Source organism: Leuresthes tenuis, unplaced genomic scaffold (genome assembly GCF_036924035.1).
Source record: "Leuresthes tenuis unplaced genomic scaffold, fLeuTen1.0.hap1 SCAF_8, whole genome shotgun sequence".
Classification (NCBI taxonomy): Eukaryota; Metazoa; Chordata; class Actinopteri; order Atheriniformes; family Atherinopsidae; genus Leuresthes; species Leuresthes tenuis.
Genome location: NW_027325362.1, coordinates 14,993,114 through 15,015,087, shown reverse-complemented (window position 1 = coordinate 15,015,087; position 21,974 = coordinate 14,993,114). Strand labels below are relative to the sequence as shown.

At 41.2% G+C, this 21,974-nt stretch overlaps 3 protein-coding genes across 4 annotated transcripts in view; 1 reads left to right on the top strand and 2 right to left on the bottom strand.

The window, feature by feature from the left end:
• hps1 (HPS1 biogenesis of lysosomal organelles complex 3 subunit 1) overlaps positions 1 to 12,894 on the bottom strand; it is a 289,252-nt gene extending 276,358 nt beyond the window's left edge. Inside the window, exons 1-18 of one of the 2 annotated variants that reach the window (XM_072391018.1) lie at positions 12,696 to 12,894; positions 11,929 to 12,120; positions 11,675 to 11,809; positions 11,246 to 11,388; positions 11,049 to 11,157; positions 9,797 to 9,957; positions 9,610 to 9,712; positions 9,426 to 9,510; positions 9,142 to 9,197; positions 8,883 to 9,050; positions 8,507 to 8,686; positions 8,203 to 8,279; positions 7,971 to 8,108; positions 7,768 to 7,832; positions 7,483 to 7,628; positions 6,754 to 6,867; positions 6,573 to 6,655; positions 6,285 to 6,492 (exon numbers count right to left, since the gene is read on the bottom strand). In XM_072391018.1, coding sequence (XP_072247119.1) covers positions 6,330 to 6,492; positions 6,573 to 6,655; positions 6,754 to 6,867; positions 7,483 to 7,628; positions 7,768 to 7,832; positions 7,971 to 8,108; positions 8,203 to 8,279; positions 8,507 to 8,686; positions 8,883 to 9,050; positions 9,142 to 9,197; positions 9,426 to 9,510; positions 9,610 to 9,712; positions 9,797 to 9,957; positions 11,049 to 11,157; positions 11,246 to 11,388; positions 11,675 to 11,809; positions 11,929 to 12,045 — 2,043 coding nt within the window. In that variant the 5' untranslated portion in view covers positions 12,046 to 12,120; positions 12,696 to 12,894 and the 3' untranslated portion in view covers positions 6,285 to 6,329. Of the gene's footprint in view, positions 1 to 5,705; positions 6,493 to 6,572; positions 6,656 to 6,753; positions 6,868 to 7,482; positions 7,629 to 7,767; positions 7,833 to 7,970; positions 8,109 to 8,202; positions 8,280 to 8,506; positions 8,687 to 8,882; positions 9,051 to 9,141; positions 9,198 to 9,425; positions 9,511 to 9,609; positions 9,713 to 9,796; positions 9,958 to 11,048; positions 11,158 to 11,245; positions 11,389 to 11,674; positions 11,810 to 11,928; positions 12,121 to 12,695 lie in introns of those variants that run through there. The other variant, XM_072391017.1, reaches the window with a different exon arrangement.
• On the top strand, positions 1,488 to 5,260 carry st3gal7 (ST3 beta-galactoside alpha-2,3-sialyltransferase 7). The gene is made up of 8 exons (XM_072391019.1): positions 1,488 to 1,672; positions 1,831 to 1,996; positions 2,275 to 2,401; positions 2,492 to 2,829; positions 3,741 to 3,927; positions 4,081 to 4,221; positions 4,552 to 4,701; positions 4,782 to 5,260. The coding sequence occupies exons 2-8, from the start codon at positions 1,848 to 1,850 to the stop codon at positions 4,866 to 4,868; spliced, it is 1,179 nt and encodes a 392-aa protein (XP_072247120.1). The 5' UTR covers positions 1,488 to 1,672; positions 1,831 to 1,847; the 3' UTR covers positions 4,869 to 5,260.
• A 3,063-nt stretch (positions 12,895 to 15,957) lies between the features above and the next one.
• The window catches only part of hpse2 (heparanase 2), a 55,409-nt gene continuing 49,392 nt past the window's right edge, over positions 15,958 to 21,974 (bottom strand). Inside the window, exons 11-12 of the mRNA XM_072391024.1 lie at positions 20,328 to 20,474; positions 15,958 to 17,680 (exon numbers count right to left, since the gene is read on the bottom strand). Coding sequence (XP_072247125.1) covers positions 17,518 to 17,680; positions 20,328 to 20,474 — 310 coding nt within the window. The 3' untranslated portion in view covers positions 15,958 to 17,517. The remainder of the gene's footprint in view (positions 17,681 to 20,327; positions 20,475 to 21,974) is intronic.

The window sequence follows — 21,974 nt, the reverse complement described above, 5'->3', positions numbered from 1 at the left end:
TTCTCTAGCAATATGGTCCAAAAAATTGCAAGGTTATCTGAGATGATTGACCTTAAACTGAGGTCTACGTCAGAATTATCAAACATATTCAACTTAGTTTTTCTTGTCTTTGTTGAATAGATAGTTTTCCCTCACCGTGCAAGTAAGTGAACTCAGCAGAAACAACAAGCCATCATTTCCTGTTGCTGCTAAGAAGACTTCTAGAAAAACAAGGACGATCGTGGATCTTTCCTCTCAACAAAACTATGTTGACAGGACTACAGTACAACAAGGCCATTGTAAAACACTTCTTTTCTTGATTTACTGTTGCGTTTTGGGTCATCATCACCCATTCTCTTGTAAAATTCATCAATGCCATATTGAATTAATTGTTAACTCAATGATAACCATGTTTCTGGGCCCTGAGATAGCAAAGATGCCACAAACCATGATACTCGTTGCTGGTTTCATTGTTGATGTGCAATAGCCTTTTTCCTCTAAACACAGCATTGTGCAAAAAAGTCAACTTTTCTCTGACCTCTAACATGAATACCCGCAGTCTCTTTTACTTCAGTTGGAACATCTGACTCCAAGTAGCCACTGAAGAAGTTGTACACAACTTTAGAAAAAAAAATTATTTGCAGCTAATTAGTTTCAAATGGACTCCCACTGTATGGTCATTGGCTTCCATTGGCAAAACAAATTCCTCATCTGGAATGAAGTCTCCAAAAATACAAACTTTGAACAGATGAAGCATTTTGATATTTAATCTGAGGTCTAGTTATGTAAAGGTGGGAGATAACACAGCTGACTGGGACTCACTTTATTTCAAAGTGCTATGGTTTCAGAGGATTCCAGGCTGAAATGCTGGGCTTATGGCAGATCATTGCTACATCGAGAAACAGGTGTGTTTGCATTTTGGCGTGTGTTTGCATGTTGTGTACTTGATAAACCTGATTTCTGTGCCCATCCCCTTTTCTTATTATCATCTGATGCATGGGCACACACACACAAATAGACATATACAAGTCAATCCAAACCTTCAGGCATATCCGGCCCTGAGGGCATATTCACTCCACAAACTCCTGCTTTAACTCACTCATTTAGCTGTGACCCTTTGCACTTCTCCTATAAGAACCCAGCTGTAAGAGATTTTGCTATTTATTAAAGTTTATTAAATCATCAAGGTATTTACTACAGTAAATATTTGCTTGATGGCCCAGCAGCATGAGACAATTCATCAGACACATTTCTACTTATTCCTCCATCAAACCAAAGTGTTTCATAGCTCCAACAAAGACAGCATGTTTTCTGGATGGTGACGCTTTAATTTCTTTTCAAATTATCATGCAAAATTTGATCAAATGGAGAGCTGATCACAGTGGATCAGCTCCCCCCCTCTCCCCACACACACACACCTTTGTGTGAGCATTCTCTTCTGGTGTGTGACTGGGTAGCATGTTAATGTTTAACCACTGTTATTGAAAGAAGAGGCAGAGTTCAGAGGGGTAAAAAGTAACAGCAGCCATTTTAACCGACCAGGAGCTTCTTCTTACTGCTTTTCCCTCGACCATGGAGAGGAACGCTTAACTATCGGCTCATGTTTCCTCCAGGTTTTGTTGCCAATCGGCGCTTTACTGCAGAGAAACTATTTCAAAAGGCAGTGTTTGTTGACGTTTGATTGAAAAAAAAGGTAACATGACACTAACTGAGCTATATAATGATGCTGGAAATCTGAAAAACACAAAAAAAAAAAGCTAATATCTTCTGTAGAAAAAAAACCCTAGTTCTTGATCTTGTGATAAAATGATTTAGATCACTACCATGATGTGAAGAATGTGTGTGTTTAAGGTGGAGGAACGAGAGCCATGGTGACTCTGAATCGCCTGAGCGTAGAGGATCCAGACGATGGCTCTCCGTTGCTGCCGGTGGTGGCAGAAACCACAGAAACAACACCTGTCTGTCAAAGACAAAGAGTGGTTACAAAGGCCGAGTCCAGGGAATTCTTCCTCAGCAGGTACGTCTTGTCAGGGATGGACTACCGGTTTCATAGAGGGCGGGCACACATGCCACACAAACACTGACCATTGTTTTTCAGGACGATGCTGTCATCTGTGGAATAAGTAGCAGAAAGTTTCTGTGTTAGACACAACAGTGAGATCAATGTTTTTTCACTTAGATTCTTGTTGAGTCGAATTAGATCATGTATTCAGTACAAAAAAAAATAATGATTTTTGATGCTATCAAGTTTGTTCATTATTCATGTTATATTCTGTTGTATTTCTTACTGCACAGGAGGGAGAATCTTGCCATTAGTTTGCTTCTCTTGATCGGATGCTACTTGGCTATACTGATTCCTGCATATTTTCCACTGAATAAGGTGAAAGCTGACAGCGATGACTACCATGATCCCAGAGATTTGGTAATGATACATCCGAGTGCATTTTAGCAAACATTTTAAATCATTTTTGTTTTTCTCACCTGACTTAATTTCACTGCCTGTCCTCCTCAGGTCTTACTAAACCGGTCAGCCTCCGTGCTGTCACATCCATGTCAGCCTCGCTGGTGTCTGAACCACCTCAAGCCTCTGTCCTGTTCTGAAGCCCTCCTGGACATCCCTGTTTTCGTGCAGCAGGACAGGCCTGTGGTGTGGAATCTGGCCCCTCCTCTGGGACTCCAAGGCAGTGAAGAGCACCTTGCCCTGGCTCTTGCCTCTATGCCGCAACCCGGCCTGCCTCCGTTGCTGAAGAAAGAAGGCAGCTGCAGGCGATGTGTGGTGGTGGGAAATGGAGGCATTCTTCATGGGAGCCACCTTGGTTCTCATATAGATCAGTATGATATCATTATCAGGTACGTGCACATGTATAGTCGATAGTATGTAGTCTATAGACATCTTATAGTTTAATATGGTGAAGAGTTTTTACTGGTGCACTGGTTTGAAACAACATAAGACATAAATGAAAAGGCTAAAATAAGTAGCCATCTGATCACTGTTAGCGTTACCTTTTGATTCATCATTCATCATATGGTTCATACCATGGACGGATCTTCAATCATTCCATCCCTGGTAGATTGTTACAACATACAAATTACATTCCATTTAAGTGTGTGCTTTAAACACAAGATATATATTCGCATTGGTTAGATTAGGGGTTTGTGAAAGCCACTCCAGAACCTTGATTTTAATGTCCTTCAAAAATGCACTTGACAAAATTGGATTTATGATCACCATTTTGCTGCTAGACTCAACAGTGACATTACAGCCACACAGATAGCAAATTTCTTAATAACACAGGCTAATCTGTCCTCTAGGCTGAATGCACCCAAACATGTCCTGTTTAAAGAAGCAAAACAACCCCCACAGTATTATGCTGTCTTCAACCAATAATGATCAATGGCCTCTCCCGTCTGTTGTAAAACAAAAACTCTGGTTTTGTCTCATCAGAACAAGGGACAAGCCTCTAAAATCCATCCTAAAATTTCAAATGTCAAACTTCCCTCTGGCTTTGTGTGCAGCTGTGAGTGAGGTGGTGTCAACCACGATGAGAATTCTTCACAGTTGTCTCTTGAAACTTAAACTCCAGAACAAGCCTCACTAACAAAGGTCCTTGCAGAATGGTTCATGTTGACATTTCTGATGGTTTTACTCTGCAAAGTCTTTGTCTTGCACTTGAAGTCAAATCCAAGTTTGTTTCTTACTGAATGTGCTTTCTTGTATTTTGTGCTAATGCAACACATGAAACGCTCCTCTCTGTTGCCAGGCTTAATAATGCTCCGGTGACTGGATTTGAGAGGGATGCCGGATCTCGCACCACTATCCGCTTGATGTACCCAGAGGGAGCACCTCACTCTGCTAATGAGTACAGAAAGACAGTCATGGTTGCTCTTGTGGTCTTTAAGAGCCTGGACTTGGACTGGCTCACCTCTGTCATCACCAAACAGCCTCTGGTAAGTCTACATATCGGGACCCATTGCACACAGAGATGCTGTTTTACATAAGCCACAAATGTCACAGCAAGTTATGTTGCTATACTGCCATCACATTCACGACTTCACACTCTCCCTATTCCCTGTGTGTGTGTGTTTTGTTTTTATAACTAGAGCTTCTGGTCCAAAATGTGGTTCTGGAGGGAGGTGGTGGATGAGATTCCCCTAAAACCAGAAAGCTTCAAGATTCTTCACCCAGAAATTATTCACAGGACGGGGCAAGTCTTACAGAAATATGCTCTGAAACACGGAAATGTAAGTTCTCACATGCACGTTTAATTGCCTTGTTGGAAAATGTGATACACAACATGCTGCTTGTGTCTTATTGTATTGATGTCACATAAATCTGCGTTTAAATGTACACAAAGGAAGACACATTTTAGTCGTCCAATCTAAGTCATGAAAGTAAGTTTGTGAAAAATGAGCAAACGCAGCACTCAGTTTACCGTGAAAACACATTCCTTTTTATTGCATAGCACCTTTAGACTGTCTTTGACAATTTCTTGTCAATAAAATATAGCAGAGGATTTGGTGCTTGCTTTGGTTAAAAGAACAGATTGAAGTTGATTTTCTCTCCTTAAAAAGATGGTGCCAACGTTGGGTGCCAGCGCAGTTGTGATGGCTCTGCAGCTGTGCGACCAGGTGAGCCTGGCAGGGTTTGGATACGACATGCAACACCCAGAGGCCAGGCTGCACTACTATGAGACCATACGCATGGATGCCATGAAGGCTCAAGTAAGTTTGCACCGACAACCAAACAGTGCTAATGAAGCTCCCGAGCCAGTGATTTACTTGTTCTATTGAAAATCGTCCAGGTGGTGCATGACGTCAGTGCTGAAAAACTCTTCTTGAGGGACCTGGTGGCTGCAGGGGCTGTGACGGACCTCACAGGAGCTCTGTGAGCTGAAGCCTGACGACACACTGAGCTCTCCATGCACTCCACATTTCTAGCCGTGAGCCTCTGTGGCGTCCACTATAATATGGTCTGCACAGAATGCTCCACAGCAAGGTCCGACCTTTGAGGTGCCCAAAGTTAACTGTGACTGTAAATAATGAAACGTACCTAAAGACTAACTGATAATTCAAAATCAATTAACTTATTAAATCACCAGCTGATGTGAGGAGTATTTATCGTATGGGTGATACGAGCGCCATCAGACATGAGAATATGCTGAATGACAGGGTGTGTATGAGATGAATGCGATGATCAGTGGTTCAAACAGTGATATTTTAATGTTTAATTTAAATGTGTTCAACATTTACAAAGATTCAATAAAAGGATGTGTGGATTCACTGACACTTTTCCCTCAAAATCATTTTTATTCAAGCAGAACTTGGGTCATTTGAATATAAATAACATTTTACCTTATTTGCTGAAATTGTCACTATCCCCTGAAGAAACTTTGTCAGACCAAACAGTTTCTCTGGCAAATTCTTGTGCTTCTAATGTGACTGGCAAGAACCCACCGTGCCTGCGTGAAAACAGTCATTCAGAGCCAGGAGTCTCTAACCTGCCTCTATCAATGCCACAGTGGTAACCATGGCTACTAGCCTGTATGTACATAACAGCCTCTTTTGCAGGGAACAGCTTTAATGTCACAGCAGAGGGGGAATGTGGGGGACCTGCAGGTTGAATCTCAAGATCTGCTTTAAGAAAGTCATACAGAAACTACTTCTGCATTTACTTACAGGCAGTGGAAAAGGTAAAGGTCACATTTCTAAAAATGACGAATAATTACAAGACAGCAGAAGTTCTGTTCTGACATGCAACACAACATTTAATGGTGGCATTTCCATACTAGACTTTTATCAGGCAAACAGTTCACACAATTTAAAGGCCGTCTTAAATAGGGAGTCGAGGCAAGCGTCAAACCAATCACTGCTCTCCAAATTTCACTGAAAGACATCGATGCTACATGCAATCAAATAACTGTTACATTCAAAAATCACGAAATCTTCTCATCCAACACACCGGATAGACGTGCAAAATACCTCCTTTGCTTTTGAAAATGATTCACTGAAAAACTTTACAAAGTGATAAAGGGTATACACGGTTCAGATATATACATGTACAGTGGCACTCATAAATAGAAAACAGGTCATTTGAGAATTCAAGAATGTAATAAAATCTATAAAAGTTGATGAGTGACACGTAATGTGACGTGCTTGTTTTTAAATGCAAGTGCTTCCAATAAATTACCTTAGAACTCTTAACCTTTCACACAATAGAAAAGCGGGAACATGAAAAACACAGGTGCGGGACACAGAATTCCCCTACAGTGAGAGTGAGATCATGCGATCAGTGTTCCTGGCAAAACAACAAATGAGTACCTTTTCAGATCAGTTCAAATGTGTGGGTCTGTCTACAGCAGCGGATTGCGCGAGGGCTCCCACAATTTGCTTGCCAGCTGTCTGCAGTGCTGGAGGATGATCTCAGAGGGGATGACCCCAAGGTGCACCGTCAGGAGCTCGTAACACTTCACCGTCTCGCCCTGGTGGTTCTTACTGTAGTAGCGCAGCAGCTTCCTGCATAACACATGGCTTTGTTCAGATTGAAGACTGGCCTTTTAAACCGATTACAGTCATTTTCAGATTAAGTTGTTTACCTATAGTAGTCCCAGGCAAGCATCCCGATGGGGGCAGAGTCATCAGGTAGGGTCGGTATGTCTCCTGCCTCCAACTTGTATCCCTGATTGATTAGGTGTGCACAAGACTTTTAACTTTTTGACTGGCACATAGACTTTTTTATTTATTTTTTTCCCCCAATATGGCAAGCTGCCAACTTACCGTTTCATTTTCAAACCACAGGAAGTAGCAGAAATAAAAATCGCCATCACGCAGTGTGACAGTGGAGTAACCCTTCTGAAGATAGTGCCGTGTCGTTCTGACCAGTCCCCACACCTTCGGTATGGATCAGTAAATATTATAATACAAGAGATACAAAGCGAACTAGCTCAGCGCAAAGACAAGAAATACGAGGCAGTTTGATTGTCAAAAGCTGAGATTTCTTTTTCTTGAAAATCAGCAATAACTCGCATTGAAAAACAAGCCAATATGAGCAGAAATATCTATTCATTATGAGCAGTCACTGCCTGTGCATTTACTCCTGTTTCTAGTCTTTATACCAAGCTAAGATCACCAGCTGCTGGCTCAGCTTACATATCTATAGTACAACTTGTGCTTGTGTGAAGTTGCTAATCTAAATTATGACAGGGAAAAGAAATGGTCAAACTGTCATTTCAGGGGATAAAAGATAAAATGTACCGTATAATACAGTAAACTGGAGAAATCATACAATAAAAACTGGCAAGGTGTTGCTACTTAACCAACTGACTGCATAAATGATCAGTCATCCAGGTCATAGTAGCCTTAAGTGTAGGAAACATCTTCTAGAACTAAAAAAAAAAAAAAGTTGCCTTTTCTTTAAGCACTTAGGATAACCTAACAAACTATAATATCTCTGAAGTTTAGTTTAACAATTTGTCAATAAACTGATAGAAAGGGAGTTTATCTGACCTTGCTTTTGATATAGTGAGCCAAAGGTCCCTTCCCCAGCTCCGATGTGGCGCGCTCTGTGATGTTGAGCGACGGAGCAATCATATGGCCGCTGGATCGGTCCACACAAATAAAATGGATGAGGCCTGGGAAATCCTCCAGGTATGTGAGATTAAGGTGGTCAAGATCCATACACTTAGAACAGTGTGGTACATTTAAAACATTTCTCTCGTTATACGGATGTTAGGACAAAGTATCATTTGGGAAAACTAGTGTTTAACAGGGTTATTTTGCTGTGAGGATATGACACCATGGTGATGTTCCGCTTGCTTTTCACCAACAGGAAGTCCTTCCAGTCCATCAGTTTCTCTCTGGGTGAGGCAGGGAGTGTGAGGACAGAGTGGTACAGTAGGACAAAAACCCAAAGGGACAGAATAAAACAAGTTAATATAAAAAATTATGTAAAAAAAAATCTAATAAAATGACTATTCCAGTGGACCGATACACACTGGATCATAGCCTGGGCTCGTTCTTGCAGAGCAGGGGAGAGGCGTCGAGGAATGTCAGCCGGTCCAGAGTCGGTAAGAAAACACTGTCGGTATATGCCACACAGTTGGGTTTTCATATTCTTACACCACGGGATAAGACTAAAACAGAAACAAGCACAAAGTCACTCAAAGGCGCTTCAAACAGCTTCAGCTGTGATGCAGTTTGACCAGCAGAGGGCTGCAGCAGACTTACTCCTTGTTGAATCCGGGTCCTCCTCTGGCGAAGGCTCGATTCTTAAACTCCGTCCAGACATTTTGTAACTGTGCAGACTGGATAGAGAATGAAGGAACATATTGTGTGTCTACAGGTCCAAAGGGTGAAAATGCGGTTTTAAAAAATTAAACAAAACTAATTTAAACCGTTGGCTTTTTAAAGGATTTCACAAAGAATCGTGTTGGTTGTCGTTTGACGAAGGTGGGCACGAATTGTTGAGATACAGAAGCTTAATTAAAAAAGGATTAGTTGTTGAACAGAGTAACAAGATTAAACAACTTACCTGTAACTCACTTGGCCCCAAGGCTTTAATGAATTTGTCCAGTTTGCTGCGGACTTCATGGATATTCAGCTGACTTCTGGCTACAGCAGAGCTTCCTTGGCCTTCTTTTAAACGGTTCTCCAGCTTGTTGAAGGCCTCCAGAAACTTATACACGGACATGGCCACTGCACTGGTGGGAATCTGACAGAGACAGTAAGGGAGCAAACTTGTGTTTAGATATTGTGATGGGCGCAAAGAATAGTAGTTGAACTATGTTGAAATATGTCACGTGTGCACCCTCTACTGGCAAGACAAGTGCACCGGGGAGGAAACTGCATATACATTCAAGTCAAATGGGAAAGCAGAGACATATTTTGCTGTGACGGTATCCACTGACCTTAGTTAGCAGCACAAGTGTGATTCCAGGCCACAGCGGGAGACAGTACATGGAGTGAGGCATCATGGGAAACAGCCCATCTTTGTGTGAGACCTCAAGGAAGACTCTGCGAGGGGTTGAAGGGTCGGGCGGACTGATTTCCAGAGTGTGCAAGCTGTCCTCTGCCATCTGAAGATATGATTTTTGAGAAAGAGGCATCACCTCAACAACACAGCCTGCTTATTTTCTGAAAAAAAAACAAAAAAAAACATGTTCTCACCTGGATGTCTGGGTCCACAAACTCAAACACAGGAGTGCCTCCTCTCACAGGCTTTTCTGGTGACACACAGAAACATCAATGCATACATACAACAGACTGTAATAACTGTCATTCAGTGCAGACTTCACATGGTCAGAGACAAGACTCACAGACCTTTTTCCTTTTTTATGTGCATGTGTAAGGGCTAAGATGCAGGTAGGCACATAAATAATCATGTAGTCTGATGTCAGAATGCTGCTGTTCTGATATAAAGACATAAACAGACTGTAATGAACTCAACTCACCTGAGCCGTCTGAATCTCTGCTGGAAGGGGAGGGCTCAGGGGTGTAAAAACTTTCAGGACCCGAACCAGACGTGCTCTCGACATCCTTCATAAACAATCAGAACACGCTGAGAAAAAAGACAACAAAAGAAACCAGGTACCCAACATTTTGTGGCATTGCTGTTTGAGTGGCTTTTTGCCGTACCTCAGCATTCGGCTCATCCAACTCTCCGTTACTAGGATACATATTCTGTGCCATGACGATGAGTGCCAGGAGGTCTGAGGTGGTGAGCGTACTCGCATTGCGGCTACAGTGAGAAGAAGAGGTCAAATAAGGCAAACTTATGAGAACCACACACGGAAACGCGACAGATTTCATGGAACACGCGTACCTGGAGTAGAAAGCCAGAAGTTTGGTGTGAACCAGGATGAAGGCATGCAGCACTTCCTCTCCTGCTCTTTCTGTGCTGCTGTTGAGCTGCTGAACCAAACGGCGCTCCAAGAACTCGATGCACTGCTCGCACAGCGTAGGGTGGATTAACCTCTCCACCGCCTGAGGGAAGGAGACGGCATGAGAGAACGAGTTTCCAAGGCCGGGCGCACTACAAAGGAAGTTCAACGCAGCCCGACTGTCTTTGTGGGAGCTGGTTTGACAAATTGCCGGACACTTTCATAAGATAAACAGATTTTTCAAATGGACAAGCATATAAAGTGTATCTTAATGGCAGCAATGTGAAAATCATTGCCCGTCATTAAGACCGGAGAGGACTGCGTTCCTAACTGTTAGCAGTGCAATGCACAACGTTAATTTATCCCTCACATTTATGTCAAGCTGCACAAAACTCTTCCATCAAAGTTTCCAGTAGTTCTGACACTGCCACATAATGACATGGAGATAACTTCAAACACGTCAAAGTAAAAGTTCTATTTATTAAGTATTCTCGGTATAACATATTCTAATCCGTGTCATGTGACCTGGAGGGACATGCACTGTTTTACCTTTAAAGCCCGAAGCGATGCACATATTGCAGCCGCATTATCACGACACGCTTACGTATCTGAATCTTAAGGTCAGTATTTACAGTAAAAGCTAAAGGTTTAACCGCCAAAAATGTTCTTTCATTCATGTTTCTAGTTACTTTACAGTCTGAGAATTCAACGTTTTCGTGGACAATTTAAAATTTTAGAAGGTCATTTTAAATTAAGCCTTATGCGTGAATGAGTTAAAATGCCAACATTTGATCAACATCTACCTTCACTGACAGGCTTTTAAGATGACAGTTAAATGACTGATTTTCAGTTCATTTAGTTAGTTTAATTAGTGATTTCACAATTCAGTGTCAATCGAGAGCTTTAGACGTGGTTGTAATGTCTCACATAAGTATCGATGTAGCACAGATGTACCTGGTGACATTTAAATGTAGCATTGCTTCGGTTTACTGGATGGGAGCTTACGTGCCTTACATATTCAGTGCGAATGTCCCCAGTTCAGTGCATGAAAGTTTGTGAATTTAGAATCTTGTATAAGCTTGTGGGTGAAAGATTTGCCGAAATAAGAAGGAAGACTGGTCGGAACTACAAAACACAACTGCAATAAAAAGAAAAGAAAAAAAAGTCTCCTCAAAAGCCTTAAAAGGGCAGCACCTCCACCAAGTAGCTCTGGTCATTCTCCCGCAGGTGGCTGTAGGTCTCCAGGAGGCTCTGAAGATTCTTCCACAGCCTCGCCCTTTGCTCCGTGTCCTGAGGACGCAGTCTGGTGACGAACAACACATATCACGTATCAACCAGATTCTCTTTTAAACACCGTCCTGTGCCGTGACTGAGACCACAAAACGTCTTACTCTCTCCTCAGGAGGTTCCCGCTGAGGGTGACCATGCCAAACATGACCTCAATCATCTTTTTCATCACGTAGAGTTTCCTCCTCAGGTCGTCCTCCTTCTCCTCACCATCTCCATTCACGGCAATGTAGAGACACTCATCAAACTGAGGACGCAGAGAAACACGATCGCTGTGAAACACGTCGAGGGCTCGGACTGCGTAAGCGCATCATGTGCTGCAGGAGGACAAAGCCTGGCTTGACTGCTTAGAAAGACTCACATGACAAACATGATGCCTCACTGAAAGGAAAGCCTGCTTTCAGGTCAGTGTGCTGCCACTGTAGTTCAGACTTTGAACAAAATGTTCCACAACTAGGTCAAAGGACCTGCTTAACTTAGCGGAAGGTGTGCCACTGAAATACACTTTCTTTATTTTGGAAGGCAGGTGCTACCTGGTGCAGCACGTAGGTATGGTTGTCCTCTGTGGTGAAGGAGGTGTAACCGTCACCCTGCCTGTCCACCATGGTGCTGCAGGAGATGATGATGGGAGCAAACAGAGTGCTGATGATGTCCTCAAAGGCCGGAAGCTGGGAGAAAGCCAAGAGAGAACCAGGTCAGATGTTAAAAGGGCTTCTCTGAGCTTACAGCACAGGAAGCAGGTGAATGAGCATGAATATCTGCTGATGTTATTTTCTTCTCCCCTCACCCCCTCGCCCTCTTCTTGAGACACTTCATACTGCTCCTGGACGTTCTGCTGAAACTCCAGGTCAGTCCAGTGGAAGAGGACCTCGGCGCTCTCGCTGGCTATTAGCAAGCACTTCATCTGGACTAGAGATGCACGTCTGTCCGGCTTCACGGTGCTGTCCTATTTACTCCAGAGGCCCCCGAACGCATCAAGCTGTACAGAAAACCGTTCAAAAGGATTGTATTGTATTCATTTTGCCTTGTATTCATTTTGCCTTCAGAAACCTGTTCATTCCAGACAGATGGAAACTCTCAAACTGGTTTCAATTCTAATCCGAGACGTGTTTTAAAAATGTCTTCGACTCAGCAGAGTTCTCTTGGACATCATAAGACACAGAAAAGTGGATTTGCAAGCAATAGTTACCTGAAAATATCAATATGAATTATTTGGTTTACTAACACTAACAGTAGAAAATGCAGGGGCAAAAAAATAATAATAATAAAGGGATGGAAATACTTAACTAGTGTGGCTCATGAGCCCAGAACTGCTCAAACTGGGTGTAGTTTTGACAAGAAACGAGCAGTTCAGGGTGAAACTAACAACTCTGCGAGCCAGCATTACACTCAAAAATCGATTAGTATCTTTAACATCCGATGTCGTTCCGATCCGCATCTCGCATCCCATGTTTTATCTGAAACCTTCCAATCCGACTTTTTACTTCCTCCTCTCACACGCTTCCCATTATTTGGAGCGGAAACATCGCAACAGTTCATGTCACATCGACTCACTCTGAGCTCTCTGCGCCGGATGATCCCAGCATCCCGCTCCGGCCTCTCTGTCGTCGGACAAGGACGCTCTTCTCACTTTTCCCTGCAGCTTGTGCAAGTTTTCATCGCAGGCTGCTCCTTCAACACAAACTCGTTTCCTTCCGCACTACAGCGAAAAAAAAAACGCCAGCGGGTCACGTGACTCCAGCAGCAGGAAGTTTGTGCTCCCGGGCTGTCGGCTGTTCGATCCACGGGTTTGCTCCTCCAGAAGCCCGATGATCTGTGAGGCAGGAACAAGTCATGTGCCTGAAGTCGGCCACATGACTTGAGAGGCCGAGTTTTGTAGATAAAAGTTTGGTATTTGTGGAATGCAGCTGCGTGATTGAGATTGAGCTTAATAGGACTCGTGCCTCTTGCCTCTTTTTTTTTTCTTTTTTTAGTTGGCCTGTTAGAAAATGGCCCTAATCAAATAATCCTTGAGTGACATTTACAGGAGTTTACCTAGAACAATAAATCTCTGTTGTATACATGTTGTAGAAACAACATACTTTGCAACACGAGGACAATATAGGAGATGAAGGCTGGATGGATTTTACTGTAATCCAGGGGTGGATTTTATAAATGTGATTAAAAAAAAACAAACAAATAAAGCAAGAGAATCTTATAGGAAACGTGACAGAGGTGAGGATATTCAGTCTGATTTTTATAGTGGTTTCTTCATTAAGTGCGGTTCATTAAGAAAATAGCTTGTAGCAGGAATACATGTTGTTATAAAGTAATATTTTGGGAAGATGTGTCGTTAGTCCCACATTCATTCTCTATTCGAACAAAAACAAAAACATTTTCTCCATTCCTTCTTCACAGTGTGGAACAACTCCCCATCTCGTACCAATCCCTCTAAAAGACCTATTATGGAATGTTTTCTGATTACTATTGCAAAAAAGAGTTTTAACATTTGATGTCCTGATTTCTACTAATTTCATTTAAATGGACTGTAAATCATTTTTATTTTTCCAATTTTTCAGAAAGTCTCAACTTTTTGTTAATGGGGTTTGTATTGTTCTCCCAGAAATGTACTCTATGGTCCCCATAAATGTCCCTGAGTCAGTCTGGGATCACGTGAAGAGACAAACGCTGCAGGTCCTATAAGACCACCCTACCTACTAAGAACTGTGAGAGCTGTCTGTGAGTGTCCCTAGAGGAACGGGTGCAGTTAACACAAATTATTGATTTGATTTACAGTAGTTTACTGCACTTTGTGCAAATTCAATTGTCTGAATTGAAAAAACACTCGTGGAAATATTTCTGAAAGCCTAAACAATACCTGCCTGTGCATTAAACATTAGCTGCATAAACTCAAGTGCACACTCACCAAACACCATGCTGGTTCTTAGAGGAGGTTTTGATGACTTCTATAAATCTGTGTTATATCATAATATTCTGCTCAGACTGTATGCCTGGCCTCTGAGTGGAGCAAACCCCCCAAAGTAACGTAAATGTTTATGTTTTATTAACCTTGCTTGTGTCAAAATGGTCAAAAATGCCGAGACTTCAATGTTGTGGGCCAAAATCTAATCTAGTCCATCAGTTTTCCAGGGATCCAGCAGTCATGGAAGTCTTTTTTTAAGCTGACTTCTGTATATACAGAATAAACATCATGAAATCCTCAGTGTTTGCTAACAGGGTAAGGGGGCCTTGCATGCCTCAAAATGGATCACTGAGTATAAACATTGTTTGGCAGGCCTGGGTAGCAGTTACCTCTTCTAAGGAGACACTGTCACGCAGAAGTGGCCTAGACATGGGGCAGTCCTAAATCACAATATAATTAGATTTTGAGGAAGTGATGCTCGAGAGTTGCTATTTCAAAGCACAGGTTTATATGAACCAGAGTTCGCCAAACAAAATCCTTTTCTTGGACCGGGTTGATAAAATCCTCGTCTGGATATGAGAAACTTCACTAAGGCCTCATTGTTCGCATCGCTTTGTTCAATTACTGTCGGGTCAGAGGTACAGGGTTTATCCCAAAGCTTTTGATCGACGAGCAAATTTTATCGGAGAAAGCCTTGACGTGCAGATAAAGGTGAGCAGATCTTAACACTTTTTAAATGCACTCACAACTGATTTCAATCAGTTTTCTGGAGCAAGTGCAGCTAATTTCAGTCTACTTATCTTTCCCTGCCTTGTCATGTCTGTTTTCTGTCACTGGCTTGAAAAAAAAGCATGTTTGCGTGTTCATCTGAATGTATGCTAAATGTGCATTTATCTGTGGCCAGCAGCATAATGAGTAACATTACAGATGAAATGAGCCAGGTGTTAACAAGTCTGCTTTGACTCTCACATGTCAACAGTGCTGGCTTGTTTAAAATGAACCACATGTGAAAAGAGGCTGTTCCAGACGTTTATTTCTGAGACCAAACATTTCTGCCACGTACATAAAAGAGGGAGCCTAGCTCACATAAATGGAAGTTAAAACTGAAATGTAATTAAAGGTACATGCTTTGGATCATGGCCCCTCGTGTTAACAACTCACTGTCATGAAACATCAGTTCAGAAATCAGTGAAGAGCCGTTTTTATGTAAGAGGAACACAAAATGTAACCGACATCCTTCATTCGCCCTCAACACATGCCCACAAGGAAGATGCTGGTTGTCTGTGACACTGGGGCCAGTGGGGCTCAGGTTTAGGCCGTCTGGGCCAACGCTGATGTCTGGCCATGTCTCTAAGCCCATCCTGACTCCATGTTTCCCATCAGCAGTTGCCTCATGCAGTGACAAGACACCACTACAAAGGCTTGCTCCAGCTGCTTTCACATCTGGGCCCACAGAATGTAGCCGTTTCTGCACGCGTGCATGTAAGAGTAAGTGAGTGAGAGCACCGAAAACAGTCATCTTAAAGACTGCAGAGCGTTCCTGAAAGGATGCTGCATATGACTATAAGAATATGACAGTTTGTATTTATAGTCTCTCTGTACAAGGGCATATCTGCTTCTCTTTGTGCTCCTGGACAAGTATAAATCAAATCTTCTCATCTCTTTGTTTCTTTGTCTTCTTCTTGCTTCATGTGCTTCTGTGGGACCCAGTTGTGGATTCTAGTTACAATGCTTAATGTCAGGTCACATGATGGGAATTTCGTCTAAATCCTCACTTGCATGCAGCAAAGCAAGCGCATCGGCAAAGTTTAATGAACTGTTGCCACACTTGCTGTATAGAGCGGAATGTGGCTCGGGAAACTGGATACAATACAAAAGACTCGCGCAACTTTGTATATATTTGTGGATGTTTATTATCAATGTAAACTTTTTTTTTAACAAAAAATAACAGGCACACTTTACATAATAAAATAATGCTCTTCAAAACAAATATGAACATCTCTTAATTAAGTATAAACACATTCAGAGGCAAATATTCTTTATATTTAACAACTTCACACACTGAACCTGCTGTCGATCAACCTCCACCGTATAAGTTTTAAACCGCTGTAGTTTAATTCAGGGCGCAAAATTAGAGACACGACAGAATCTCTGCAGGTGGCGTGTGGTTTCAGTCTAACCAATAACAGATAACAGGCCCCTCTTTAAATAAGATGGTGAAAATATTATGAAAGGGTAATTATTTTTCTGTCTGCAGGTTTTGCCATACATTTAGACCCACCACCATTTGTATCTTGGAAAGGTTGTTCCATTATCCAATTAATTTTGGTTTTAAAGGTGGGGCATTTGTACCACTAACATAACTGGGCCTTTTATTACAGAACTGTAAGAAAAAGCAAGTATTTTATCATATAAATTAAGCGTATACTGAATGTAACATATCAAGCTTAAATCTCTTTCACTCTCTCATATGTACAATACATCATCTAATAATACATGACAGTAAATCTGTACAAAATAAGTGTAAAATGTAACGTATATTCCATACAAAAGAAATCTAGCAGCATTAGACGATTATAAAACGAAAGATCACATGAAGGAGAAATAAGATATGTTGAAATGCACCTGAAGAACTTTTTGTATAACAAAACCCAGATTTTTGTGTGGACGCATTTGAAGTATGGGTTCACATTGTTCTTTAGCTATGTCTTACTGAAAAAGAGTGTGTGTGACGTCCTGTCTGTTATGCTCTGCTGTTAAACAGAAACGTGCAGCACAGACGGACAAAGGTAAAAAAAAAAAAATAAGACAGAGGAAGAAAAACATGCTTTCAGCTGCATGTTCAACAGACTGAACAGACTCATCAGTAGCTTTATCAATAGAGCACGAGTACACAGACATACACACACACACACACGCAGCACATGATTAGTCCTACCGTGAACTCACCACAGCGTTGTCCTGTTTGTCGAAAGGGGCTGTGAGTGTGTTTTGTCATAGGTCAGTCAAAGATTTGAGTGAAAAAAAAAAAAAGAAGGTTTGACGGTCAAAGATCAATAGCTTAAACAATCAAATAATTTGGACCTTTACTGTGTTTCTGTAACAACAAAATACAAACGTCCTTAAAGTCACACAACAACAACTTTTAGCGTTTTGGAATTGCAGGTCAAAAGTGTTCAGTGCAGCCCGTCGGGTGTGTCCTGGGCAGGTTTCTGTCGGAACTGAGAAGGTAGCCTGGTAGGGGAGGGGCGGGGGTTACTAGTTTCTTTCTCGGTAGAGTGGTTTACACAGAATGTGTGCCTCGGTGTCAAGAGCCTGTTATTTAACCGGAGAGTTGGGGTGCATTCAAGTTTCCCCTGTGTGGACACAAGCAAAACAGCAAAGTCCTCTCTGAGTGGTGCTCTGGTTTCTGCAGCTTTAAGTCAAGCTGGTGGAGGAATGGTGGTTCTGTGTTCTGGGAACGAAGGGTTGCTGTTATCTTCGACAGACATATGCATTAATGTTTTTGATGACATAAAAGCCTATGGTCATTGGAGGCATAGCTATTGTCCGTCCAGCCCTCAGAGTTTTAGGCTTCAACTCAGGGAATGTCTCATTGTCCCGCATAAAGAGCTTCTCCCCATTCAGCTGGACGTGTCTGCAAAGAGGAAACAAAAAGATACAAAGATCATTGTGTTTTTATGTGCTCCGAAGGGGCAGATTGCTGACCCGTGCGTAACCACGTGATCATCAAAATAAACAATAATGAACAGACAGTATTTTCAAAATGACAGTTAATAAAAAAAGCTATTCAAATGGCAGCAGGGAATAAAACAGTTTTAGTTTCTACTGTCCTGCATCTGCCTACCAGATAGAAGGAAAGTGAAGTCTATACAGGACGAGTGGCTAAAATCAGGCTAAAGTGACTGCACTGTCATTAGTTTGACCCCGTACAAGTTGTGGGTCAAGACACTTTAATGATACCCAGCAATCTATTCCTTTTTTTTTTTCATGGGAAGTGATCTTTTGTGATCCTCTGATTCAATAAAACATATTCTTACATATACATACATATATATATATATTTAAAAGGAAGGATCGATGTTGAATTTGCCCGATTATGATTCTGTCAGTTGTACACTTGGGGGTGCTGCTGTAACAATTTTGTAATCAAACAACAACACAGTTATACAAACTGACTCTACAGGAGAGAGCTGCCCAGAATTAAACCCAACCGAAACCGTTTTGGATCAACTGCGATACAGTTTTAAAGATTTAATGCAAAGGAAATATCTGACTTCACTTCAGCTGCTTTTTGTATTAAAATGAACAAAGATGACCAAAACTGAAAGTATTAAAGTTTAATAGTTTTTTTTTTCTCCTAATTTGTCCTGTGCCTTGAAAATAACCTCTGGGTGAAATTAGGTAGTTTTAACTTCTCACAATGTAAAAGTTAAGAGCAGCTGGATGGCTTTTCGCAAGCAGCTAAAACGTTTTATGATCTTCCATTTATAATTTGGAAGGAAAAGACAGAAGCAGGAGAAGAAACTAGAAACAGTAAGTGTAATTGGAACTAAGATTACTGAAAACTTCAACTTTCAAAATATAATCAATTCCTCTCATTCAATTCCTCTGCGGGGAATGAGTTGCCACATGTCAACCTTCTCTCCTCTCTTGACATGACATCACTTCAAGGAAGTAAAGGTTCAAACGTAGCCTATATACATACAAGATACTATAGTCTGTAATTTGTTTTAGTTAACATCACTTTCTGAAGAATCTCCCTTCAGAGAAATGTCAATTTTAACAGCCATCTCTTCAATTAAAACATGCTACTGTTCATAGAAAGCCCTTTCTTCTATTACACTGTAAATTTTATGATATTATGGGGCTCAAGACTAGTGGTCTGGAGACTTTTTACAAGAACCAAATTCAATAAAATATCAAATAAAATTATGCTCAATAAGGAGATGTTATGAGTCAGACTAAACTGTTCAAAGCTGCTCTTCCACATACATTAGCCTGAACAATTAAAAAAATTCACAGTACTTAGAAATTCATAGACATCTGGTGTTAGTGAATTGATCATTAAAGTCTCATGCACTGCCTGTGGTAAAGGAAAGCACTTAAGGACAGAAAAAGGCACATCGTTAGCTGGCTCGCCTATTAATTGCCTTGCAATCCTGTTCTAACACCTAAAACATCCTCCATCATTATGCATTTATTGAGGGATCATGCCTGAGCCTCCATTAAGTCCATATGCTGGTATCGTATAACTCAAAGACAGACACACACACACACACGCACACACAGTCCTGAGTCATTAGGCTGTTATTTCAGGATTTGAAGCTTACGTCAAAGTCAGAATAACAGTCCAGGGGCTTAAAGGCGAAAGTACGAGACTGGAACCATAAACCTTTTATTTTAAGGGACATTTTAAGGAAATGGGAATTATTTGACCTTGCTCCAAAAAGTGTAATAAATCATAGTTGGTTTAATGACACTGAAAACAGCACTTATAGGTTAAAAGAAGTGGTTATGAAAATTAAAAAAAAAAAAAAGAAGAAATCTCTGCTGAAGGATATAAAAACAAGACTCATACCAGTTCACACAAACACACTAAAACTTTATGGAGGCCTCTGTGCTGCGCACATTTCCTCTTAAAACTAGGTCGGCGAGTTTCAGTAAAGCAGCACAACATAGAACAACAGTCTGAATAAACAGTCAGCCAAGGCAAAGGATTACTGACAAAAGAAAAGGAAGGAACGGTAACAAAAAAAAAAGAAAAGATCCTGGTCTTTAGTAGCTTTTTTTTTTTTTGAAAACGGCTTGTTGTTGTCGCTGGTTGAAGGCAAGGAGAAGTACGTCTTGTAAGTGTGCGTTTGCATGTTTTGCGTGATATTCACTCAATATGCTGGCTCAGCCTGAATTATTTCATTAAATTAAATTATATTGATTCAATGCTGCTCTCTACACAGCCTGTGTTAAATACCCTATAAACAGAGCCCATAAAGTTGTTTACAAAATTCTAATTTCCCCCCACTCCTCGTTTAGGTTTACCTCATTAAGATTTCATTCAGAATGATTATTTTCAGTGGTTTTGATTAAGGCTCTCTATAAGGAATAAAGCGATTGGAAGACTTGTGCAGCAATCACAACACGATTTGGCTTTTCAGGTGTACATTTGCAATGTTGGGTCTGCATAAATGCTTTATAAGAAGAAAAAACTTAAATATTGTATATGTGGCATGTCCCACCGTGGGTGTATGTGTGCATAAATGTGCATGAAACAAAGACATACTAACTTGGCTCTTAGTCCATTTGCGCCATAAGGTTGCAGCAGGTACTGATGGACAGTTTTGTTCCGTAACGTCCCCGCCAACTTGATTTTCTTTCTTGATCGATGCAGGTTGATGATGTAGATTGTTATGGACCCCCTCACATAGTTGTGACTGATACCACAGAGAAAATAATGAACAACAAAACATGAATTTCTCTTGGACAGTCGGGACCGAGCCAAATATAAAAAAGGATCTTCTCCACATCTGCTACCGCGATTTATTACATATTACAATGCCATGGTGAATAAGATTCTCTAAAATTAAAGATGACAACAAAGAGAGGAAAGTCTTTTGATAGTTTTATAAGAGATATGAAATAAGAAAGAGCTCGACTCCTTGATCTAATCTGGATCAAAAAGCTCGCAAAGAATTTAAAAAGTTCAAAAGGAGGGAAATCCACAGAGCTGCAATTTGGCTTTTATCGAGCCTATAATATATTATCTATATTTAGCATGAACCACATTTAATTTTTTAAGCTTTTATCAATCCAATCAAAAAAAAAATCTGCTTCTTTTGTACAGTATCGAATATTAAAATCTGCCGTTGTCTGGTCCAGGGTCAGATGAAGGGTGTGAACACAAAGGGCAACACTTCTTGAGTTACACTGACAACAGTGTTTGAGTCCCTTCCCTTATAGCAAAGCACTGGGGACACAACATGATAGGCATACTAGCTAAAGGTAAATAACTAAGCGAGACAGATAAGACAAACATGATAAAATGTAATAAGGGCCCAGATATGAGGACAAAGACAACACAGCTGTAGTGAATACCACATGTCAGCAGTAGTGTTCAGGGTCTCCCCAGTTACTGCCTCAAAAAATCTCATATCCTTACAGCAGACTTGGTTTTTGGTTTAATGTTTATCTTTCTTTTGGGCACAGGGTCAGCCACTTATTCCGCAACCCCGCCAAGACTCCAAGTATTCAATATATTTACCAGGATAAAAAAGTAGCGTAATATTATTGGGAACCCAGTGCGACTTGCTCTGGGATAAAATCTTGGAGCCTTGTTTCTGAGAAATGTGTTCCGAGCGATAGATCCCATAGTTAGATGGAGGTAGAAATAATGACCTCTCAGGCCTCTCAAAGCATGAGGTTCCGAGGGACACAAACTGGGAACATAAACTTGTTTTGATGCTGTTTGATGTTTGAGTATCACTGGAAAGAGAAAAAAAATGCCATGCAAACCACTAAAAGGGATAAAAGGGTAGTGAAAGTCAAATATCTGAGCTGCAGACTCTTCAAACCACTGACTGCCTAGACTCATTTACAGTCCAGTCAAACCACCAAGGCTACAATGGTTTGTCTACTTACGGACTGTTCAACCACAAAGTAGAAGAAATGATGGCAACTTAACTGGCTTTGGATTTGCACCTTGGAATGTTTTAGAGCCTTACTGTTTGATCATGAATCCAGAACTGACTGTTATGCTGAGAGGAGCCGAATGGCTGCACATGCCATCTCTTCACTCCCACATTCACCAGGTGACTGAGTGACTGGATCTGTTGAAAACTATGTCAAATATCTGCATGCACGTCCTTTGTTCAGTAACTCCTGCCTATTTATCGACCATCTATCTGTGCAGTGTCCTGCTATTTTTCCAAGAGATG